The following is a 24,834-nucleotide window of genomic DNA, read 5'->3' as shown; positions in this document are numbered from 1 at the left end:
TCCTTCCCTGACTTCCCCCTGACCTGTCCCAACTGACTCCATTGCCTTTAGCCAAACCTGTTTGAGCAGCCCCTCGCCCAGTGGCCAAATGCGATAGCATCGATACATAACATTCCTCAAACCATTCACTACATACAAACCATGCTTTCTACAAACACACACCTGTCCTGTTCCCTGTTTATGGCCAGTTTTATGACTAGGAGGTGCCTTCCTTTATTGGGGTTTCATCGATATCTGATGGGAGTTCCGGGCTTGGCTGAGTAATCTATCACGCATTGGACATCTAAAATACGGGCTTGCCTACATGACTTCGCTCTTTCGTATTATTGTAGAAATATGTGTATAGCCATATCATAAACTCAAGAATTCTTGCTTGCAGCTATTATTTCTGTATATAAGGAGAAGGCTGGTTCTGTAAAAACGAACAGTCTCCTGAGAACACATGACCCGTGTTTGTCGTGCTTCTAGGACACCTGTTACTTGGTAGCTATCAATAAAACTCGATCCCTGACTCGACTAGAAGACTCCGTGTTTCTGTGGTCCGGAACAGGGAGAACTCAGAGGTCTTCGGGTGTTATCCCCTGGCACCAAACGGGTTCCTAAAAACCCGTTACCTCAGGACCGCCGCACCTATGGCGGGCGGTCCCTTTTCCACCAGCGATGTCCGCCCGCCATCGTAATCGGCCCCTTAGTTCAATGTCCTGAAGTTAAGAAAAATTAATATAAAAGGGCTGGTTAGGGATATTCTGACTCCCTACACCCATGGGTGGATGTCGGAGGCCCCCCTGGGCCAAGGAAAGAATCTGCTGAAAATACATCGATCCCACATGACTCTTGTGGGATAAAAAAAATGGCGGCTGGGCTAAATTTATGCCGTGGTGAGTCTGGGGCTCACCACGGCTCACCTGGAGCTGTGTTTATAAAGGGGAAATGGTTGTGTGGCTTCCCTCCTCAAGCCTGCAGAGGTCCTGGGAAACTCACTCCAGGAACAAAAGTAGTTTATATGAAGAGGAGGATTGCACGCCCCCCTCCCTGTGCCTCCCAGGCCATAATTTTAAAAAAAATGGTAGGGGGCTGCGTGGCCCCTTCAAAAGCCTCTAAATGCACTGGGTAGCCCATACCTTCGGCTGATTACTTTAAGGAAGGGGGGTCATACAGCCCCCTCCCGAAACCATTTATGGCCATTTATGGATCCCATCTTCCGGGGCTGGCTCGCAAGCAATGTCCCGGGGTGCACACACCCGGGACATAGCAGTTTTCCTGCCCAGTGCTGTCCAATGCTAGTTAGATACTTTACTTATGGATAATTAATGTCTCTTCTCACAGTACTTTGGGTATCACGGTTGCCACTTTCAATTTTATTCAAGCAGTAGATAGATCCCAGTAAAGTCTATGAACTGTGGAGGTAGCTCAGTTGTGACAACTATACCCTACATAAGAATAATCCCTCATCTTCTTTCAACAAGGATTATCATCTGTACAGGATCCTCATAGTAGAGAGTCGATTTACATATTGTTGTAAGAATGAAACCGATTTAATGCAAAACATGAGGCCATATGAACACATTTGTTCATGCAGCACACATTTGTTCATGCAGCACAGCACCCGCATTTGCTGTGCTGTGTTGTCAAGAGGGAAAATACATTTCAGAGCCATAGCCCCTAAGATTGGTCTGTTGATGTGGTCATTCCCTCCACTGGTGCACAAACAGGCTGCTTCGTACATCGCACAGCTTTGCACAATGGTGCTGAGACGTGAGTACACACTTTAGCATAGGATTTGTACTAGAGGCTTACCGTTTCCGTGCAAATTCCTGTGCCTAGACACAGTCAGAAGTACCCCATGTATCGGATTTGTGATGTGCACTTCAGCACACGAGCCATGCAAGTTTTTTTAGAAATAGACATTTGCCCTTGTTAACACCTTGTTCATGGAAGTGTTTGTTTTTGATGCCAAGGCCACTCTGGGTATCTTATAATAAACTGGTCTTTGTGTTAAAACCTGTGGGTATTTGAGTTGATTTGCCCCAAAAACACCCCCTGACTATGGGGCCTATTACGATGGAGGATTTTCCACATCCGGAAGCCACCGCTGGCCCGGAGGATGCGGAAAATCCTATGCGGACCCACCAAAGACCCACGCGGCGGAAAAGCTCTAATATGGTGACAGTGTCTCTGAGACACCGTCAGCCATATTAGGATGGGCTGTGAAAAATGCTTTTCCGCGTTGGGTTTTCCGCCGTGGAAAAGCATGTGTAACTTCACTGCGGGGGGCGCGTTGCGGGCCCCCTGGGTGAAGGGGGGGTGCGGGGTGCACATGGGGGGTACCTATGGTACCCCCCTGCATTTGTATGCAAAAATCGGCAGGCACCGCACGGTGCCTGCCGCTTTCTGCATACAAATGCAATGTATGCTTTTTTACCATTGCGGCGGATGCAGCTTGAAGCCGCACCCGCCGCAATGGTAAAAATATAGGACGTGACTGCCAGGGTGGCGGTCACATCCTATTTGCACAGGAGGGAACTCCGCAGGCCATGCGGAGGTTCCCTCCTACTCTATGGTGGTGGACGGACTCAGGTCCGTCCGCCATCATAATCGGCCCCTAAGTGACCACTGCGCCTTTAACGAGGCCGGGTCACCCCCCTGCTTCCCACGCCTGCCGCTGCTGCTGCCTGCCTCCTGCCTGCCTCCTGCCTGACTCTTGGTCGCCGCTGAGCGACCCAGCCGCCGCTGGGCCGCCCGGATCTCCCCCGCCTCCCACGCTTGACCCAGGGACACCGCCTGCCGCCCAGAGGTTCCCACCGCTGCCTCCCTGCGGCCCCGCCCACCACCAGCCCATAGGCCGCCCCGCTCCCGCCACCCAGCTGACCTGCCCACCCGGCTCCTTACTTAAGGGGTCCACGGGGTCAGCTAGGGAGTGACCACTGCGCCTTTAACGAGGCCGGGTCACCCCCCTGCTTCCAACGCCTGCTGCTGCTGCTGCCTGCCTCCTGCCTGCCTCCTGCCTGACTCCTGGTCACCGCTGAGCGACCCAGCCGCCGCTGGGCCGCCCGGATCTCCCCCGCCTCCCACGCTTGACCCAGGGACACCGCCTGCCGCCCAGAGGTTCCCGCCGCTGCCTCCCTGTGGCCCCGCCCACCACCAGCCCATAGGCCGCCCCGCTCCCGCCACCCAGCTGACCCGCCCACCCGGCTCCTTACTTATGACGCCCCCGGAGCGACCGCGCAGCGGACGCGCGCAGCGGGAGCACCGACTGAGCGCCGAAGGTGTGCCAAAGGTAAGCCCGTCTGCGCCCGTCCGCGCCTGGACCGCGCCCAGCACCATGACCCCTGGCCCCCACCGACGGAAGCCGACCCGACGGACCTACGACGCCAACTACCTCAACGCACTCAACACCGGCCGAACCCCGGGCTGCTACCGAGCCACACCGAGACGCACCCACGGACCCTTCAGCTGCCACTCCTGCAAGTTCACCTGCAACCGGACCCACGCTACACCAGCACCCACCAAGCCGAACTCCAGCAGTACCCACCTGAAGTGCATCCTGCTCAACACCCGCTCCGTCCACAGACACGCCATCGAGCTCTGGAACCTGCTCGACACCACAGCCCCAGACGTCTCCTACCTCACGGAAACCTGGATGAACGCCTCCTCAGCGCCCGACATCGCCATAGCCATCCCGGACGGCTACAAGATCATCCGGAGGGACCACATCAACCAGATAGGAGGAGGCATCGCCATCATCCACAGGAACACCATCCGCATCACGACCGACACCGACGATACCCTCGCACCCACCGAACACCTGCACTTCCAGATCCACGTCAACCCCAAGACCACCCTCAGAGACACCCTCATCTACAGACCCCCGGGACCACACACACAATTCAGCGAAGACATCGGCGACTTCATCAGCCCACACGCCCTCCCCTCCACCGACTACATCCTCCTCGGGGACCTCAACTTCCACCTGGAGAACAACAACGACCGCAACACCACCACCCTGCTGGACAACCTCTCCAACCTCGGACTCAAGCAACTGGTGACCACCCCCACCCACTACGCCGGACACACACTCGACCCGGTCTTCTCTTCCAGCAAGGACATCGCCTTCAGCCACGCCACGGGACTCCACTGGACGAACCACAGCTGCGTCCACTTCAGCTTCAGAAGGACCACGTTCCACCATCACCAGCAACAGGTTCCCCGCAGAAGCTGGAACAAGATCACTGCAGACCAGCTCGCCACTTCCCTGAGCAAGAACCCTCCCACCAGCACAACGAACCCCAGCCAAGCGGCCACCAACCTCACGAAATGGATCAGCGACTGCGCAGACAACCTCGCCCCTCTGAAGACCCCGCCAAGCAGACCCGGCAGCAAGAAAGCCCCATGGTTTAACGACGAACTCAAGAGCTCCAAGAAGAACTGCAGAGCACTCGAGAAAACCTGGCGCAGAGACCCAACACCGGACAACATGACTGCCCTCAAGCTCGCCACCCGAAAACACCACCAACTGATCCACGCCACCAAGAAAACTGCATTCAAGGAACGACTGAACAACAACGCACACAACAGCAAGGAACTCTTCAACATCATGAAAGAGCTCTCCAACCCCAACGCCGGGAACAACGACATCACCCCTTCGCAAGACCTCTGCAACTCCCTCGCCTCCTACTTCCACAACAAGATCGCGGACATACACAACAGCTTCAACACTCAACAGACGCACGCCACGACCGAACCTCCGCCCCCCACAACCACCCTCCGCGCCTGGACCCCGATCAGCACTGAAGACACCGTCCACACGATGAACTCCATCCACTCCGGATCTCCGACAGACCCCTGCCCTCACCACGTCTTCAACAAGGCCGACGCTGTCATCGCACCCCACCTGCGGGACATCATCAACACCTCCTTCAACACCGCCACTTTCCCGGAGAGCTGGAAGCACGCCGAACTCAGCGCTCCACTTAAGAAACCATCAGCCGACCCCACCAACCTCAAGAACTACCGCCCCATCTCGCTGCTCCCGTTTCCGGCAAAAGTCATCGAGAAGACCGTCAACAAGCAACTGGCCACCTTCCTCGAGACGAACGGCTGCCTCGACCTCTCGCAGTCTGGCTTCCGGGCCAACCACAGCACCGAGACCGCCCTGATCGCAGCTACCGATGACATCCGAGCCCTGCTCGACAACGGAGAAACAGCGGCCCTCATCCTCCTGGACCTCTCCGCGGCCTTCGACACTGTCTGCCACCGTACCCTAGTACAGAGCCTCAGCAACGTCGGAATCCAGGAGAAGGCACTGGAGTGGATCATCTCCTTACTCGCCGGAAGCACACAGAGAGTCCGCCTCCCCCCGTTCAGATCGGAGGCCACCGAAGTCATCTGCGGCGTTCCTCAAGGCTCCTCGCTCAGCCCAACATTCTTCAACGTCTACATGAGCCCCCTCGCAGCCATCGCACGCCAGCACAACCTCAACATCATCTCCTACGCCGACGACACCCAGCTGATCCTCTCCCTCACCAACGACCCCACCACCGCCAGAGCCAACCTGCATGAAGGGATGACAGACGTAGCCAAATGGATGTCGAGCAGCCGCCTGAAACTGAACTCGGACAAGACGGAAGTCCTCATCCTGGGATCATCACCCTCCGCCTGGGACGACTCCTGGTGGCCCCCCGCCCTGGGCAGCGCACCCAAACCAACAGACCACGCACGCAACCTGGGCTTCATCCTGGACTCCTCCCTCTCCATGACCAGACAAGTCAACGCCGTCTCCTCGTCGTGCTTCAACATCCTGCGCATGCTACATAAGATCTTCCGATGGATCCCCACCGAGACCAGGAAGACGGTCACCCAAGCCCTCGTCACCAGCCGTCTGGACTACGGCAACTCCCTCTACGCCGGAACCACCGCCAAACTCCAGAAGAGACTCCAGCGGATCCAGAACACCTCAGCACGACTCATCCTGGACATCCCCCGCCGCAGCCACATCTCCGGACACCTGAGAGACCTGCACTGGCTCCCGGTCAACAAGAGAATCACCTTCCGGCTCCTCACCCACGCACACAAAGCCCTACACAACCAAGGCCCAGGATACCTCAACAGCCGCCTCAACTTCTACGCTCCCAAACGCCAGCTTCGATCAACCAGCCACGCCCTCGCCGCCGTCCCCCGCATCCGAAGAGCCACCACAGGAGGAAGGTCCTTCTCCTACCTGGCCGCCAAGACTTGGAACTCCCTTCCGACCCACCTCCGCCTGACCCAAGACCACCTCGCCTTCAGGAAGCAGTTCAAGACCTGGCTGTTCGAGCAGTAGCGGACCCCCTCCCCCCAGCGCCTTGAGACCCTCCGGGTGAGTAGTGCGCTATACAAATGATTTGATTGATTGATTGAACAGTGCAAAGGTGGTTTTACATGGACAAAAGGGCATATTTACGAGCGCAAAATATGTTTTGTGCTTGATAGTGAATACCCTTGTGAGACTTTGCATTGCTCTGCGACAGCTCTACGCCTTAGTACATCTGGGCCATTAAGAATTATATTTTGTAAAGCAGTGATAACCTAATTGTTACTTATAAAGTTTATTTATATTTTAACGGAAGTTTGCAGGTACATTTTTGGGGCTAGTTATCCTTAGCTCTATTTTGTTTTTCTATTTAGCGCTAACCATTTCTGATTCTTTGCTCGTTTATTGGCATTCCAAATTCCTAATGACATTTCTGCATCTTTACACAAGCCAAATTTATTTTAAATGTCTTTGGGTTAGTAATAATGTGAATTGCTTTCTGGTTGGATGCCTCCTCAGTTATCAAATCTGTCTTTTTAAAATGGCCTCCAGCAGTACCCGGCGCTCTAAAGAATACCCAAATAAATACATATTTAAGGTATAATGTCACATTGGAACCAAAAACCAGAAAAGAAAATAACACCGTTTCACCTGCGAGAGAAACTCATCTGACCTGTCTGTAAACACTGGACGTGTGTATACATAAATCGGTAATGGATTTCTGCTGTGGACAGTAGAAACCCTTATTGCTTCCTGAACTTTGTGCCGTGAATAAAGAGCTGCATTTGGTGAAGATTTTAGAGCTGTTCCCAGGTAAATGCTGGGGTAGAGTGCAGTGCTTTCCTTCCAGAGCCAGTTAAGTCGATCATTTCTTTTTTTTTCGATATCCGGGCAACTTCCTGTATAATTGTGGGGGTATTGTTTATAGTCATGGTTGTAACATTCAGGAAACAAGTAAAATCCCCAGGCCATAGCTGGCCTTTGTAACTTCCCCAACGATAACGTTCCCTCCATAATACTCTTTGCTGCAGCCTGAAATGCCTTTTTAGCAATTGGTAATGGTTTTTGGGATGTAAGTTTGGGACTTTGTCTACGGACAAGCTCAATTGATTTCTTTTGGTATACATGCTTGAGATCCCAGTTCCGAACCCATAATGGTCGCCATTCTTCCCAGTCAATCACTGCAAATCCGGTCTGTTTTATGTCTGGCATATAAAATGTGATGTCGTCTGTAGTTTTCTTGAGATGATGAGATAAGTCCATTAGCTGAGGGAGCCCTCCATTGATAGAGTCACCGGTTTTCTCATCAATATAGGGATAAGAGCCCAGCCGGTCTTTGTAGAAGATGGCCAATGTCTGGTTGATGGCGGTTTTCATTGGACTGGCCACAAACTGGAACAATTGCAGACTCAGGTTGATTTTGCGGTGTGTAATGCATTGTTCTGTTGGGGCATTCCAGATGGTAATGAAGGGATACTTGTCTACCACAGGAGGAGCTCTCAGAGTTGATGACTTGCTAAATGAAACCAGATTGACAAAACACAGAGAGACCCAGAATACTCTGTGTAAGATGTCATTTGGCAGATTGGCGATGAGTTTCATGGTGGACTTCTCTGTAGAATAAATACTTCTCCTCACGGCAAGGAAAATACGATGTTTCACCTAGTGAAGAACAATAAAATTGATACAGTTATTGAAATGGGACAGGTACAACCTGAGTCCGCTTACATTTTAAATAATCATAACGTCTCAAAGATCTGTCATTGTGCTCCCATTCTAGCCAATCATCGAATATCCATACTTCTAGTAATAATGTTTTTGGGTGAGTGCATCTATAGTGAATGGCTCAATGTGGTCTTCAACTCTGCCAACTGCACAGTGATTTAATTTGGATTTTTTTTATTACAAGCTTTTATATTAAAAAAATACTGAGGGGAAATTTACAAATATTCTGTGATGTGATCGCATCACGCAGCTCAACTAAGTGTAGTGTCTATTTAGCATATGCTAGAAAGGTCCATATACGATCTTCTCCGTGCTACGCCCTGATTCCTCACCTGAAAAGGTGCAACCCACTCGCAAAGAGCCTGAGGACCCCCCCACCCACTGCTGTAGAGGAAGCTGATGATCCAGACCTGGAGACCTTTGCAAAGTTTAGGGCCTGACCTGGAAAGAGGACCTCCAGCCCTGCACTCATCACGGGGGATTGACATCAAGCCCCTGCTGTCCTGATTCTAGAGGTTCGCAAGGAGGATCACTGCCTACTGGATGAGGTGTGAGGTGCGCACTTGGAGCCCTGGGGCTCAGTGGAACTGGGAGAGGTATCTGGAAAGGAACAGGAGCTCCTCTGGAGCCTGAGATTGGCCCTCGTGGGTGCTTACACACACCCAGTACAATGGTGAAGGACAAAGACCCTAAACAAGGGGAAATGGCCCTCTACACTCCCCTGAGACTGTACAACCCCTGCTGTCAGACACAGCAACATTGCTGCAGGAGATACAATCCTCCAGGGCGGCATCATAAGACAGCATCGAGAAAGTTCGCTCTGACGTCACATTGCTCCGCCAGGACCTGTGGAACGTCTCTGAAAGGGTGACACAAACTGAAATTGTGAAGGAAGTTGAGGAGGCAATCAAGGAACTTCAAACTGGGGTCTCGGAGCTGCTGAGCACCACCAGGAATGTCCTTTGGCATATTGAAGATGCTGAGAACAGGGTGTGCAGAAATAATCTACGATTTGTCCTGGCCTCATGTCTGAAAATCATCATCTTAACACACAAATTCTCCTCATGCTTTGTGATTGAACAGGCACATCGGGCGCTGAGCACCAGGCCTCCACTGGGTGCACCTCCCCGGCCATTTATAGTGAAATTCCCTCATTTTCTGGACAGGGACAAGATCCGTTGAGAAGCCCGAGGATTAGGTGAGACTAGATACCCCAACTCTAAAACTATAATATTCCTGGACTAGAGCCAGAGGTGAATCTTTGAGCCTGCAAAGGCAAGGCAAAGGACTCATCAAATTCAATATATGCTTCTGTTCCCGGCAAAACTCAGTCATTATGGGCAAAAGACACTTTTTCCAGTTGCCAAGAGAGACATGGGCCTGGGTGGAGGAGAGACTGGTCCTAGGCCGGCTCGGGTGGCATGCACAGAGACATGCTCGACAGGCAGAACGGAGACCAGGTCCAGGGCCTTGCCAGCTGGAAGGAGGAAGGAGGAGGGAGGAGCACAGTTGAACACGCACTGCTGGGGGAACACCATATGCGGTGCAAGGGACTGGATGAAATGGAGGGAATGCCTTGGACCCGCGGGGCCCTCCACTGTGAGGAAATCAAGAGCCACCGATGACTCCAGTCTAGGGTTTATTTTCATACAGAATCAGAGAGTCAGGGATGTCCTCCGGGAATGAAGCTCAAAACCCAGTAGTTGCCAAAATACTGTCCCTTGAACACACTATGGAGCCAGACCGGTCACTGCCATGGGAGGAACTCACTGACTCAATCCATATGAACATCTGACCTGCCATCAATGCTCTGGCCACAAGAGCAATGGACACGCAAACTGCACCCTGGATGTCTTCTGTTCCCTGCTTGGGACTTACACCGGTAGTGACTATGAAGGTGAGAGGTCACCTGAGGGCATAAGTTTATTCTTCTGAACTGTTTCCATGTTGTGAGAGTTCGAACTCCTAGCATTACATTTAAAAACTGGGGGTGTGGCTTATAGACCGCTCCTTCTCCTCTTACACACAGTAGTTAAACAATTATAAGGTTAAGTGTTTTGAGAAGGTTGTGAGGAGTTGGTTGTGAAGGAAATGGGATTGTTGTTTTGCAGGTTCAGGCCCATCGCACAGGTCTTGATAGACAGCTGACATGGAGATTGCAGAAGGTTCCCAGATCAGCAATACACACAACATTTACTCACCTCGCCCATGTCGTCTCCCATAGCTGATCAAGCCATCATGTTCCTGACATGGAATGTGAACGATCTCGTTGACAGGATTAAACAAGGGTTGATCTCACGCCACATCAAATGCTTACACCAGGATGTAGTGATGCTTCAGGAAACACATCTGCACTGAATTATATTTTTGTCCAGGTGGGGAAGTTGGGAAAGGTTGGCAGGGCTGAGTGCTTTGCCAGGGGATTGTCTAATCACTCGCCATTATGGATACAGATGGAGCGTAGGACCCGGGAATCGCAGCCACAACGGAGACTCAACGCTTGGGGCCTGCAAACAGAAGCTATTATACGAGGCATCAGCACAAACACCAAGGCCTTTTTCAAAGAGAATGCGGTTATGGTTGGGTCAGGGGTCACACTGCAGTAGGCATATAAAACAGTGCTGAGTTATAGGGTCCAAAACCCTCTAGCATGAGAAAAAAAGGACAATGAAAGCCTGGAGAAATTGGAACACCGAATACTGCTGGTCGAGGAATAGGTTGCTGTGAATACTGACCCCCTACTCTTTCCCGAAAGATGGATGCACTACGACAGGAATATAAAGACCTGGTGCTAGATGCAGAAAAGGTTCAAACCCTAGCCACTTGTCACCGGCTATATAAAGTCGGTGGCAAAACTGGGAAGCTGTTAGCCTGGCTGAGCAAAAAAAGATAGAAACTAGATAGGTACAATCCATAACAGATGCTCAGGGTCTAACACACTCCACCAACGAGCAGATAGCCACATACTACAAGGAGCTCTACAAGGCCAAACCCCTTAGTAACTACCGGCCGATTACTATAAATGGTGCACTAATTTACAGACCCCCCCCACTCGCTGAATCTTTTCCAGGATACCTACAAAGAAGAGCGTCCATTAGAGCTATGCCTGGCCACGATAGTAACAATACATCAAGAGGATAAGCCAAGGGACAGGTGTGAATCCTACCATCAGATCTCCCTCCTGAATATGGAGGTAAAAATCCTGGCGACCATCCTGGCCACTAGACTTTGACGCACCATAACAATGTCAGTCTACGGAAAGCAATTAGGATTCATGCCAGGAGAGACGACCCAATGGAATCTTTGCAATAGCCATAACTGGATGATGGTGGTCAAAGACCGAGAAACTTCACATGTATTTCTGTCCCTAGAGGCACAGAAAGCATTTGATGGAGTACATTGGCCGTTCCTGGACTCCACTTTGATCAAGTTTGAACTTCGATCCAAGTACAGAAGATGGCTGGTATTTCTATACAATTCCTTTAGGGCGACTGTGCAAGTGAATGCAAAAACCTCCAGAGATTTCCCATTGGTTGTGGGACTAGACAGGATGCTGTTTGTGCTGATTTTAGAGACCTTGACCTGCCAGATCAGACAACATCCATAAATACAGGCCTTCAGGGTCACCGGAGTGGACCCTTTTGAGGAGAAAATATTCCTCTATCCCAATGACATTCTCGTGTTTGTAACGGTACCCGACACGACAATCCCCAATCTTTTCCAGCAGATCAATACATATGGACGACACTCAGGGTACAAAGTTAATTGGCACAAATTGATGGTGTACAGCCTCAGTCCGATGCTAGAGACCTGAGAGTGGTGGTAAATGGATTTACGTACTTGGGCATATTCCTCACGACACATAAGAGACTGTGCCAACACAATATCCAACGAATACTGACTAAATTGAAAGACGATGCAGAGAGATGGAGGGCCCTGCTGCTTATTATAATGGGCTGTGCAGTCATGTTCAAAATGATTACCTTCATGTTGTGGCTCTGGAGACACCCGCGGATTGCGCTGGGCACACTGCAGCATAATCCATATAACGGGAGGTAAGCATTGCCGGATGTAGAAGCCTATTACCAGGCAGAGCATGTAACCCCCGCCAATGATTGGCTACACGTAGAGGGGGCCACTCCACTTACAGTCTGGAGTAGGAAATGTTGGCGCATCGCACATTCCTCTGCTAGCTCTATGGGGACAAGGGGTTCCGTGGGCTGCATCCAGCTACACAGACCACTATTGAGGCATGGGAGAGGGTGTCTAGAACACTGGGGCGGGGTCATAGCATTACAAAGGTAAAGCTGTTGTGGAAAGGGATTTGGCTCAGGAAACTTGGCAAACTGCATTGATTTGGATGGTGGGACACACCTGGGATCTCGACCATTCGGGATTTTATAGACAAATGCACTCCTAAATCCTTTTCTGCCCTTAGTGCTGACTTTATGCTTCATGCATCCCATTTTCTCAAATATGCCCAGCTATGCCACGGTTAGCTAGTGGAGGGCCTGAGTGGGAAATACCTGGCTGAATACATAACATTAGAGGGGAGGCTATTGCATGAACAACTCACACTTAAGGCAGTATCACTTACATACAAAACTTTGAATAATAATATGCCCGATAACCTTGGCAAGCTCCTGGTAACGTGGGAGGGTGACATGAGAGAGATGAAGGACATTGATTGAAAGGCTGCTCTGATGCATCTAAGGGAGGTGGCAATCAAGGCTGGTTTGCGCCTTATTCAGTTCAGGATCCTCCATCAGGTATAATATGACCAGGCTATAGAATTGGGCAGGCAGAATATCCGAGCTGTCTGAGATGTAGAGGTGAAAAGGGGGACTTCCATTACATGATTTGGGGCTGCCCGTCATATAGTCTTACTGGGAAGAGATTGTCCGGGAACTAAACTCAGTGTTACAGATCTCCCTCCTCCTGGACCCAAAATGTATTCTATCATAGAATCTGAGCAAATTGGATAGCCCCAGAACATAGTTAATATTCAGTGCCCTGGCGTAGTGTTCGCAAAGAAGGATATAGCACAACACTGGGGTGTTCCGGCCTCATCAACACAACACGAATAGAAGAGAGGAATGGACAAATGCATGGCAGCAGAAAGAGTTATGTACAGGAGTAGAGGCTGCCCTGGAATGTTTAGCAGGGGTTGGAGCAGTTGGATGAAACACTATGGGCTGGTCCTACAGGACACGGTTAGGCAGACCACTAGTGTAGGAGAATAGATGGGACTGTCCTCCCCTGCTATTCAGGGGCTACAATGGCATTTTATATATGTGGATGGGAGTGGGGTCAATCACATTGGGTAACAGCGGTGTGCAGATGTGGTATATTACAATGCATATCATACTTGTATATACACCAACGGACCATGAGGTCTTGAATGTTGCTGTCCATTGTACGTGAAACAACTGTTGTGTTTTCATAAAACCAAAAATCAATTAAGTATTCCCGCTCCCTAAAAAGGTCCAGCGCAAAATTGTGTTACAATGTTAGAGCTCACATGCAAACCTTAGTAAATATACCACTTAGTTACAGTTTCACAGCACAGTGAGATTAGGGGACTTGACATGACATGACACGAAGTATTGACGCTGGGATGAGAACCAAATTTATAGCTGTTGTGGTCACAAATTTAAATGCTATTCCCCACAGCTCCCTTTGTACATTTAGAGGTTTCAACACTTTCTCTTTCTCCTTTGCTGGGATTCACTTATCATTACCAAATGTATTGCCCATTTTATTTAGTAGAAAAAGGTTTGGCCAGAATCCCATTGTAGATTTGCCAAGATTCTTTTAAATGGCACATTGCCTCCCTTTTTCACCATATCACAGCAGGGCTACCCTCTTTCACCCCTTTTGTTCAATATATAGATCATTTCTTTTTTAAGGAAGTACGTCATTTGAGTTGTAACTCTGCCAGGTGACTAAAATGCTCTGCCCCGCTAAGCGGAGGTCAGCAAGCGGCAGAGTGCATTTGGTCACGCTTTTCCTGTTGATTTTCAGTGCCAGGTCTTTGTCCAATGCTGTACAATCAGCACCATGTGCAGTGCAGTAGGGTGCTACTTCTTTTCTGCAGCTCGAGTCGATTTTCTACTTGAGAACTTGACTGCAAATGGAAGGTTTATCAACGCAAGCAGTCTGGACCATCCATGACCGCCCGCATTGTGAAATCTTGCCAGGTGGCTGATTGTCCTTGCTCGCCAACTTGACTCTACACGGAGCTGAGTTTTTTTGAACTCTGCTTGCTCCACGGATCACGGATGGAGCGGAGTTTACCGCCCTGATCAAATTATCTCCTCCTTTTCTATGGTTGGTCCATTGAGATAACTTGGTAGTCATAGCTCTCCTTAACATCAAAGTTACAAGACTTCGCCCATGATCATGTGAGGTGGTGAACAATAGGCCTGTATGGTAGAATTCAACTTGGTTTGCAAATTGAGTCTCTCAAGACTTGCATACTGTACTGTTTTCTATAGCGTACTCATTAAACACTTAAAGGTGCACTTTTCTGATGCTTTACGTTCATATTTTTTATAAAATCCTTGAATTCTTTAGTGTTGCACAACTGGCCATTATCAGACTTCAAAATGGCTGGAACGCCTCGTGTTGCTCACGTGCACTTTGGATTTTGATTGTTTAAGTCAAAGTAGCTTAGACAATTCATGATATTTCTCTTCAGGCATTATATTTATTGATGAGCGAATGCCGATGATGAAAGGTATCGAGCAGTCATTTATTTTTACTGTTATTTTCGGAAACTGTTTATATGACTTTGATGCTTTGACATGTCGACTTTTTTTGACTGACATTTTTGTTCACATGCGGCCAGTCCGACAAGCGCTCTTTTCTCCTAGGTAAACATTGAAAGGCCGCAACCATCTTCCTCACTTGCACTAGATACTGAGGCATACAAACTGTTTGATGAGGATTTAAATGACAGATGACTTTGATCAGTCTCAATTTGACTCAATTGATGTTGTTGCTTTGCCTTGTGGGATTGCGTCGAACGTTGGATCTGAAATGTTTGGGTGGACATTTCGTCTTTTTCCTTCACTTTACAAACTGTCATAAAATTGCTCTTTTTGCACAAGCCTTTGCATATCTGTCCTATGGCAGGACATTTGCCTTCATGTGGAAACGAAAATCCACATCTAAAACATAACTTCTTTTTATTTGTAGACAGCAATTTGTGTCTTTCAATCTTTTGTCTTTTGTTTTTACTTACGTTTTATGCTTATGGCTGATTGACTTTGGGCACCTTCATGTCAGAGACTTGTCTTTCAGCACATTCCTCGGCACTGGCAGCCATCAACACTCGCTCCAGACTAAGATTTTCTCTCAGCATTTGTCATCTGAATGAATCTGGCAAATATCCATCAATAACTGTGAGTTGCATAGCTTCCTCATCATTAAATTCATCAAACTTACAGTGTTTGATGAGCGTCTCAAGTCTCTCCTCAAATTCATAAATAGTTTTACCAACTCTTTGGCCTTCTTGACTGAAAATAGATCTTTCATAATCAACGTTTGGCACTGGATTGTATTTTAGATTTAGTGTTTCTTTAATCTGACAATGTTTAAAACTTTTTGTCTGTTCGCAGCATTTTCTTCATGACTTCTTCCAGCAACATTTCTGAGATACTTGATAATCTTATGTTATCAATCTTTTAAAGGGCATCAATGAAATCCTCAAATGTCTCTACCCACTCAGACCATCTATTGCCAATATTTTGCTTTTTGGCAGTTTTGAAATGTGGTGGTGGTTTCAAAAAGGTGGTAGCATAGCAACTAATCATGGGAGTGGCTGACCTTGAGGGTGGCGCTTGTTCTGCTCCTGTTGGCTGTCCATTTGAACCTGTGTCATTAGTTCTATTTCTGAGGCTTTGCTATGGATCGGCCTCAGAGTCGTCATAGACAATTGGAGGAGCGCTGATCTTACTCCCTGGTCTCCATCGGAGCAATTCATTTGCAGGAGACCTCTGGAGTTGTTCTGAGGTGTTGCCTGGCAGCTTTGCTGGTGGGCCAATTCAGGAATAGGACAGATCAGTAAGCACAACCCTTGTGCTTCTTCTTGAGTCTCCTTACCCAGTACTGAGGTTGAAAAGCTTGGCTTATTGAGGCTCTGGTGAGTGCAATGACAATATACTCCTTTCTTGCTGATTCTGTCAGCTTTCACTTCTGAATGTATCAGTACGTAATCAACTTTTGCAGTATCAGTAATTTGCAGGTAAGGTGCAACTTTAACCCTGGGTGTAGTTCGCGTAGTAGCGCTACGCGTAGCTACGCGAAGTTTACTTCGCACTACGTGAGCTATGCGAACTGCGTAGTGCACTGTACAAAATGCTGTTCGCAATGATTGCACAGTGCCGGATGCTTGTCTTCACTGTGCACTCAGTGCAAACCGCATCTTCCACAGTGCAAGCGGTCGTTATCTGCCGCTCAAGTAGATTTCTACTCGAGCGGCAGCTTTATCAACGTGGACTGGTAGTTTCTCATTGCTAGTGGTCACGAGCATACGCAACCACTCTCAATGAGAAACCTGACCTCCCCACATTGAGAATCTCCCCGGGAGGTTTATTTTCTACGCTTGCAATTGGCAACTTGATGTTGCTGATCGTGAACGAGGAAAAAGTCTCGCCTGGATGTCATTTTGCTCGCTTGCAGTCGCCAACTTGACGTTGAAGACCGCAAGCAAGCACAAAATGACCGCAATTCACGAAATAGCGTAAACTTCACAAACTACGCGAGCGTAGCGTGGTACTTCGCTCAGGGTTATACAACTTTATCTTGCGTGGCAGGGCGTTACCTTTATGTATGGCTTGACCAACAGGCTCTCAACAATCAATGTCAAAATTCTTTGCAATGCTAGTGTTGCCTTCATATGCTTTACAGCTGCTTGAGTTGCGCTGTGACTCCAAGTGCATGAAGTGCCTACTCTTCGACAGTGACACAAGCGGCATGCATGAGTAGTAGAGGACCACGGCAAACTTTCTAGGAGAGCACGGTCATTCTTTGGGGTACAAATCCCCCATTTTGTTGCCATTTGTAGCGTCTTCCCATCCAGGGCACCCACCAGTAGTTCAGTTCAGTTCAGTAAGCTTTATTCGATTATAACCCCTTCGATGCTCATGACGGAACGGTTCCGTCATGAGCATCGGTTGAGCTGTGCTCATGACGGAACCGTTCCGTCATGAGCCCATAGGCTCAATAGAACGCTCAGCACAGCGCGAAAATTCGCGCTGCGCTGAAGCGGTTAAGGAACAATCATAAAAGCACAAAACGTTTAAGACATATACAGTACATTTTTAGAAAATAGCAGCAGTCAGGATGCCAACATTTTAAAATAGCATACTCTTCCTAAGGGCAATTGATTTTAGGATGTTTGTTGTAATTAAACAACAAATATCCGGCTCATATAATAAAAACAGGAGATTCATAGCAGTATTTTCAGATAAAATGCCGTACTTTTTAAAGAGTGGTTTTAAAAAAGCAATACGGAGGTGTAAATATAAATCACAAATGAGGAGAAAGTGCATAGTGCTTTGTTTTGTTATTCCGTCACATGGACATGGGACCGTGGGATACTTTTTAATACATGGGAATGGCACCAGGTAGTGTACAATACTTAATCTTATTCTGGTGAGTACAAACCGGTGTGATGTTCTAGTAACCGTGGTTAGATATTGTTGAAAAACAACGATATCCACATGTAAAGTATAGAGCTTAGAGGTTATTAACTGCCCACTTGTACGTTTACGGTCAAAAGCTTTCTTCCTCAAATAAATATGTTTATTTTCACACTTCAATATATCAGTAGCCCTACTGGGATCATCCATAATATTTATATTAAATATGTCCTTAAATGTTGTTACTAAATATTTGAGCCACGGGATCTGTAAGCATTTGTCCAAGCGGAGGCAATCATTAATAATGCTTCTATTGAAAATGGTTTCATCCTTCAACCATATAGATCTCCAGGCCATCAGGGGTCTTAGCCCAATTAAATCTGTCAAGTGTTCCGCCCCCACTTCGGTATGTACGAGTTCGGTGGAGGCGACATAGGTAAATAGAGTAATTTTTTCAAAAACCTATTTTTCGCAATTTGTAGATCTGCATGGTGACAGTAACCCCAGACCCCGGCTCCATAGAGCGCTATCGGCACGCATCTAGATTGATATATATGTAGCATATCACGAATACGGCGATCCCCGAGTTTAGCTGCAAATTTAAAAACCCCGAAAGCACTTTGGCCATTTTAGCCCTAACATAGTCACCTCCTGTGTCCACATTCCGTTACCACTAAAGGTTATGCCCAAGTAACAGAACTTATCTACTAGTGAGATTTTATGGTGGTCTAAATAAAAGGATTTTTTTTTTCCTGCTCTATTTCCACAGACCATAGCATAAGTTTTTGTTTTGTTGATCTGCAGCTTTCTGCCCTTGATAAAATTGGAGAACTTGTCGATAAGTCTTTGGAGGCCTAGAGGTGTCCTAGAGAGAAGTACTGCGTCATCCGCGTATAACAGTACCGGTACTTCGAGGCCCTCCACTGTGGTGCGCTGCATTTGACCATTTTAAGTTCAGCATGGATGGCATTAATAAAAAGGGTAAAAAGGAGAGGCGCAAGGACACAGTCTTGTCTAATGCCTAGATTGACCTTAAATTTAGCGGTGCATTCTCCGGCTTGTCCATAGCACACACGGGCAGATAATTTGGTATATAGTCTAGCCAAAAAGAAAATAATTGGCTCTGGGGCACCTAGACCCAATAAAATTGGCCATATTAGGCCGTGGTCTACTAGGTCGAATGCACTACTTAGATCTGCAAAGCAAAGGTAGAGGGATCCTTGCTTTGCTTGTGTATATTTCCCTTTTAAAAGATCTAAGTTAATGCATTGTTCCAGGGTCCCTCGCCCTTTCCTGAAACCATATTGTGACTGAGCCAGAATCTTAGTATCCTCCGCCCACTCTTCCAGCCTCACCAGCCAAGACCTTGCTCATGATCTTCACTGATGAGTCTAGAAGGGAAATGGGTCGGTAACTTTTGGCTACAGATCTGCTTCCCTTTTTAAATATGGGGATAATAGTGGACTCACCCCAGGTTAACGGCGGATTTTCCATTACAGCAGCATTAAAAACTCTGGTCAGCACCGGTCCCCAGAGTACCAAATCGGCTTTATACAAGTCGACTGGTACACCATCTGGGCCCGGTGCTTTCCCCCCCTTGCTGCTGTTAATACCGTGTTCTTCCTCTGGGAGTGTGATGTTAAGTGGGAGTGTTGGCCACATGTCTACATCCCCAATAGTTTTCCCCGAGTCAAAGATGCAGGAAAAATGTGCAACCCATGATTCCTCACTAACATGGGATGTTAAATCAGGAGCGTCCTCATTTTTTAAAAAGGGAGAATTAACTGTGTCCCAAAACAGCTTGGTATTGGATATTGCAACTGCCATAGTCAGTTTGTCCCAGGCTTCTTCCTGTAACTCCTTCTTCCTTCGCTTTAGCTGTACTTTATATACGGATCTCAGGTTGGTGACAATTGTCCTGTCCCTTGGTCTACTTGACAGGGCTTGCTTTAATAGAAAGAGAGATTGCGTACAGGCATGATCGAACCAGCCTTTAATCTGGGCTGACTTATTCACCTTAGTTACAGTTAAGATGTTAGAAATTTTAACATTAATCTTGCTAAAGCACCTTATAGTATACATGGAATCAGCATTGGGTTCCAAGCAGTCAAATAACTCTGCCTGACATGCCGTAACAATACTTTTTAAAAGCTTGTCAGAGTTTTCCCCTTTCCACTTTATCCTTGGGCCATTTGATCTGCATGGAGTAATGACATCTACGATTGTTTGGGGTATCTGACTTCTAGGGCCCCAAATATAAAGTGTAATAACAATACAGTTATGGTCACTGACAGCTAAGTCTACTATCTCTGGGGTGGTACAGTATGCACTAATGTTTACAGAGATCAACAAGTGATTAATAATAGTGCATGCATTCCTGCCTGTAAATGTCGGTAAGGGGTTACCATCCTTATCATTGGCACACTGCAATACCTCCTATCAAATTTGGTCATAGCTGAATTCAACTCCTCACCATAGGTGTTATGCGGAAAATGAACACATTCCTCGCCTAGGTCATTATTAAACCCACAAACTTTCGTTAGGGAGAAGGGACACGTAGATATATTAAAATCACCCCCCCCCCCCAAATAAAATCAAAATTAACATGATTATCAGAGCACAATTTATCTAGTACATTCTCTAGTTCACTAACCACTTTATATCGCGGACATTACGACCATTTTTGTGTTGTAGCCACAGAACCTGAGAGTGACATCCAACCATTTTATACAATTTAACTTCCACCGGCAGTTTAACAGACAGGAGAATTAATAGTCCTCCTTTTGCTCTGCCAGCGGCAGATTCCAGAGCAGGTAGATTAAATGCAACATACCCATCAAAGTTGATGTTCTCCATACACCATGTCTCTTGGTAACATAAAATATCAAGTCTAGTGACAAAATCCTTCCATCCTAAAGAATCTATATTCCTTCGCCACCCGGCAATATTCCAGGTATTAATACTAAACCCGTTACCATTACTAGGTGGCCCTACCCTAGTGTCAGCTACTTTGGACACCCGGTGTTTTACAGCCCCAATTTCCTTTGGGTGACAGTCACTTCTTTAGGAAGACAATTCGATGGGCTGTCAGGGTCTTAGTCTAGTGGATTGCTTTGAGTAGACTCCATTATTGGCCTAATATCCCCAATACTGGAGTCAACCTGGGTAGAATTGTCCGGTTGTCTAGCATCCCCTAGTAACCTGCAACACATGGAGCTTAATATAACACGTCGTTATTCTGCTGCGTGAAACTGCGAACTCAATATTCTAAAACAAGCTTTCATGGCATTGTACTCTGACACTTACATCACAGCTCTATGGAGTTTGCTAGGCGCCAAAAGGGTTCTGTTCTAAAATATCACAAGACACTTCACCTCCTTATATGTTATAATTGTTATGGAGGGAGTATGGAATGTAGCAGATCCCTGAATATATAATATGTTTTCATACTTCCCAATTGTCTCTTTAGCAACAAATTCCCTGACACTTGGGATTATGTTTTGTATATCTGTACATACTGTACCTTTTTCTTCTTAGACATCCATTTTACCAATTTTGAAGGTACTCTTTTTCTGGTAATAGAGATTGGAGGCGTGGGACTGAAATCATGTCAACTGCCTGCAGGTGCATGAACCTACCACTCATTTTCAGGAAGAGCTTTTATTTTTTAAGTAATTAAATATATTTACTTTGATCTGAAAACCAGCAAACCCGGGTTCAACTCCTGTTTTTGGCACAAGACCAATAGTTATGGGATTGTGGGAAGTTGGCTTTATTTCCCTGTACTTCAGATTATGTCATGTAAACATTTTGCGTAATTCAAAAACTAACTGTACAACCTACTGCCCAGCAATGTCCAAATAACTTGGTGTTAGCCCTATAAGCTCTTCTTCTCCTTGCTCATCTCAATCATTGCTATATTGTATTGTAATTGCATTTATATATCGCCTACTGCCCCTGACGAGGCGCCGAAGCGCTTTTTCGGCGAGTAGCACGCTACTCTGGGGCCCATAGAGGATTAGTGTTGAATTAGTATAGTGAAACATGCAAGTACATTTTAAGTGGTTGATAGGTTAGTCAGTTATTTGGATTTGGAATGATAGCAGAAGGATAGAGAAGGACAAAGATTTGTATTTATATAGCGCTTGTTGACGCACACTATTCAGGAAGCCTATAAAGGATTAGTAGTGAATTAATATGCTGAAATATGAAGTAATTTCAGTGGTGAATGTTAGTCAGTTACTAGGAGTGATAAGAATAGCAGAGGGATAAAAGGGGAAGAAAGATTTGCATTCATATAGCACTTGTTACCCCTGATGGGTGTTGAAGCGCTTTTCTGTCGAGTAGCATGCCACTCCGGAACCCATAAACGATTAGTGTTGAAAATTAGTATAGTATAAAGATTAAGTAATTTCAGTAGTGGATATGATATTCAGTTATTTGGGTAGTATATTAGTATAGTTGAATATGAAATTTGAGAAGTGAACATGTTAGTCTGTTAATTTTGATTGAACAGGATAGTGGAAGGATAAAAGAGTGAAGGTTTTTTTTTTAGCTCTTACAATAGGAGGAGGCTTTTGGATGAGTAAAAAGGAGGTTTGGAGGGGAGGAGTCAGAGGGAAGAGTTTAGAAAAGTTTGTTTTATGGGATCGGTATAGTAAAAAGAGGAGTCAGATGATGCAAGGAGGGTAGAGTCGGAGAGAGTCTAGAAAGGGTTATTTTGGCGATCATAGTAGTGGTATGGGGTTTGGGATAAATGAGAGAGTGGATGTAGAGGATGTATTGATAGATGTATAGCAGTGGTTCCCAAACTTTTTTGACCCGTGGCTCCCTTGACTTAATTGGCAGTTGGCCGTGGCTCCCCACCATTTTTTTACCCGCGCACCGGAGTGCCGCGGCGCACCCTTTGGGAACCACTGGTCTACATGAAGAATCAAGCCTAGACGTGATGAAGGATTCAGAGAGTAGCTATCACTATCATAAAACTTTATTTGCAAGCACAAAGATCTTATAAAGTACATCTCAATGCATACAACACCATTATAGAGTAGTATAAAGCACTCTCACTAAAAGTAACCAGGCTAGAGAAAGGCTCAAGGAGCTCTGTGGCGTTACAAGAAGTTTACCTGAGGTGGGCTCTGATCATGGGCGTCCGCAGAAATGTTTTCGAGGGGGGGGGGGCACATTTTTAACTTCATCACCATCCCCCTTGCACCCTTTTCCCCTCTGACTTACACCCTTCTCCCCCTCCCCCTTGCACCCTTCTCCCCCTCCCCCATGCACCCTTCTCCCCCTCCCCCTTGTACCCTTCTCCCCCTCCCCCTTGTACCCTACTCCACCTCTGCCTTGCACCCTTTTCTAATTGCACCATTCTCCCCTATGCCTTGCACCCTTCTCCCCCTACCTTGCACCCTTCTCCCCTCCGCCTTGCACCCTTCTCTACCTTGCAGCCTTCTCCCCTCCGCCTTGCACCCTTCTCCTCTCTGCCTTGCACCCTTCTCTACCTTGCACCCTTCTCCTCTCTGCCTTGCACCCTTCTCCCCTCTGCCTTGCACCCTTCTCCCCTCTGCCTTGCATCCTTCTCCCCTCTGCCTTGCATCCTTCTCCCCTCTGCCTTGCACACTTCTCCCCTCTGCTTTGCACCCTTCTCCCCTCTGCTTTGCACCCTTCTCCCCGCTGCTTTGCACCCTTCTCCCCTCTGCTTTGCACCCTTCTCCCCTCCGCATTGCACCCTTCTCCCCTCCGCCTTGCACCCATCTTCCCTCCGCCTTGCACCCTTCTCCCCTTCTCCCCTCCGCCTTGCACCCGTCTCCCCTCCACCTTGCACCCTTCTCCCCCCTGCCTTGCACCCTTTTCCCCTCTGCCTTGCACCCTTCTCCCCTCTGCCTTGCACCCTTCTCCCCTCTGCCTTGCACCCTTCTCGGCCACCCCCTTGCACCCTTCCCACCCAATAGAGGGGGCTGCCACCTGGAACAATGGCACCATTTCAAAAGCATGATGGACTCCCCGTGCCTAAAAATGAATGTTTCCATCTGTAACGCAACTGGTGCTAATGTAAAGCGCTCTGATGCCTTCGGGTGGAGTTTGGGCTATGTAAAACTGCAAAAAAATACTTGGTAGGGAGCCTTGTGCTGCTTTTGGGGAGCATTGAATCAGATGACGTAGTAAAATTACAAAGAGCACGGCGCAAGAGGCTTTTCACATCACCATAAATTCATAAACAGCCTCTGAAGACGTATAACTAGTAGGCGCTTTATACAGTGCTATACATGAAGCTGTGTGTGGTCTGCGGTGCGCAGTGTGCCTACATGAAACAGTGGAGACTGGGAGGGATTTATGAGGACAGGATTGAGGCCCTCGCCCAGGACTATATATGTAGGATGACGAGGCCGCACAAGGGCTTCACAGGAGGACGTCCTCGAGGAAGCAGAGCAGGAATACGAAACTGAAAGACAACACACCAAACTCTTCAACAGGCAGCAGTCATGAGTGACGACCCTTCAACGAGGAGTAAGGCAAAGACAGAAGCTGGCAGAGTGCGGCTGCATCAGGGCATAAGGCGCCCACCCAACGCTCTCCACCAGGCCCCTGACCCCGCACCCACCCACCCAACGCTCTCCACCAGGCCCCTGACCCTGCACCCACCCACCCAATGCTCTCCACCAGGCCTCTGACCCTCTACCCACCCAACGCTCTCCACCAGGCCCCTGACCCTGCACCCACCCACCCAACGCTCTTCACCAGGCCTCTGACCCTCTATCCACCCAACGCTCTCCAACAGGCCTCTGACCCTGCACCCACTCACCCAAGGCTCTCCACCAGGCCTCTCATCCTGCACACACCCAATGCTCTTCACCAGGCCCCTGACCCTGCACCCACCCAATGCTCTCCACCAGGCCCCTGACCCCGCACCCACCCACCCAACACTCTCCCCCAGGCCCCTGATCCCGCACCCACCCACCCAACGCTCTCCCTCAGGCCCATTACCCCGTACCCACCCACCCAACGCTCTCCCCCAGGCCCCTGACCCCGCACCCACCCACCCAACGCTCTCCACCAGGCCTCTGACCCTGTACCCACCCGATTCAGGCGTGAGACAACAGATTTCAAGGCTAGTCTCCCGCTTCCCGATTCCTGCAAACAAAAACCCGATTCCTCTGGGTTTCAGCTGAC

General features: G+C 48.1%; 1 protein-coding gene across 1 annotated transcript in view; it reads right to left on the bottom strand.

Annotated features, from left to right (window-relative positions):
• LOC144772694 (hyaluronidase-5-like) overlaps positions 1-24,834 on the bottom strand; it is a 464,090-nt gene that overhangs the window by 316,863 nt on the left and 122,393 nt on the right. The window contains exon 2 of the mRNA XM_078657176.1: positions 6,941-7,951. Within this exon, the coding sequence (XP_078513302.1) occupies positions 6,941-7,891 (951 nt within the window). The 5' untranslated portion in view covers positions 7,892-7,951. The remainder of the gene's footprint in view (positions 1-6,940; positions 7,952-24,834) is intronic.

Source organism: Lissotriton helveticus, chromosome 1_1 (genome assembly GCF_964261635.1).
Source record: "Lissotriton helveticus chromosome 1_1, aLisHel1.1, whole genome shotgun sequence".
Taxonomy (NCBI): Eukaryota; Metazoa; Chordata; class Amphibia; order Caudata; family Salamandridae; genus Lissotriton; species Lissotriton helveticus.
This window is presented reverse-complemented; position numbering and strand designations above follow the sequence as displayed.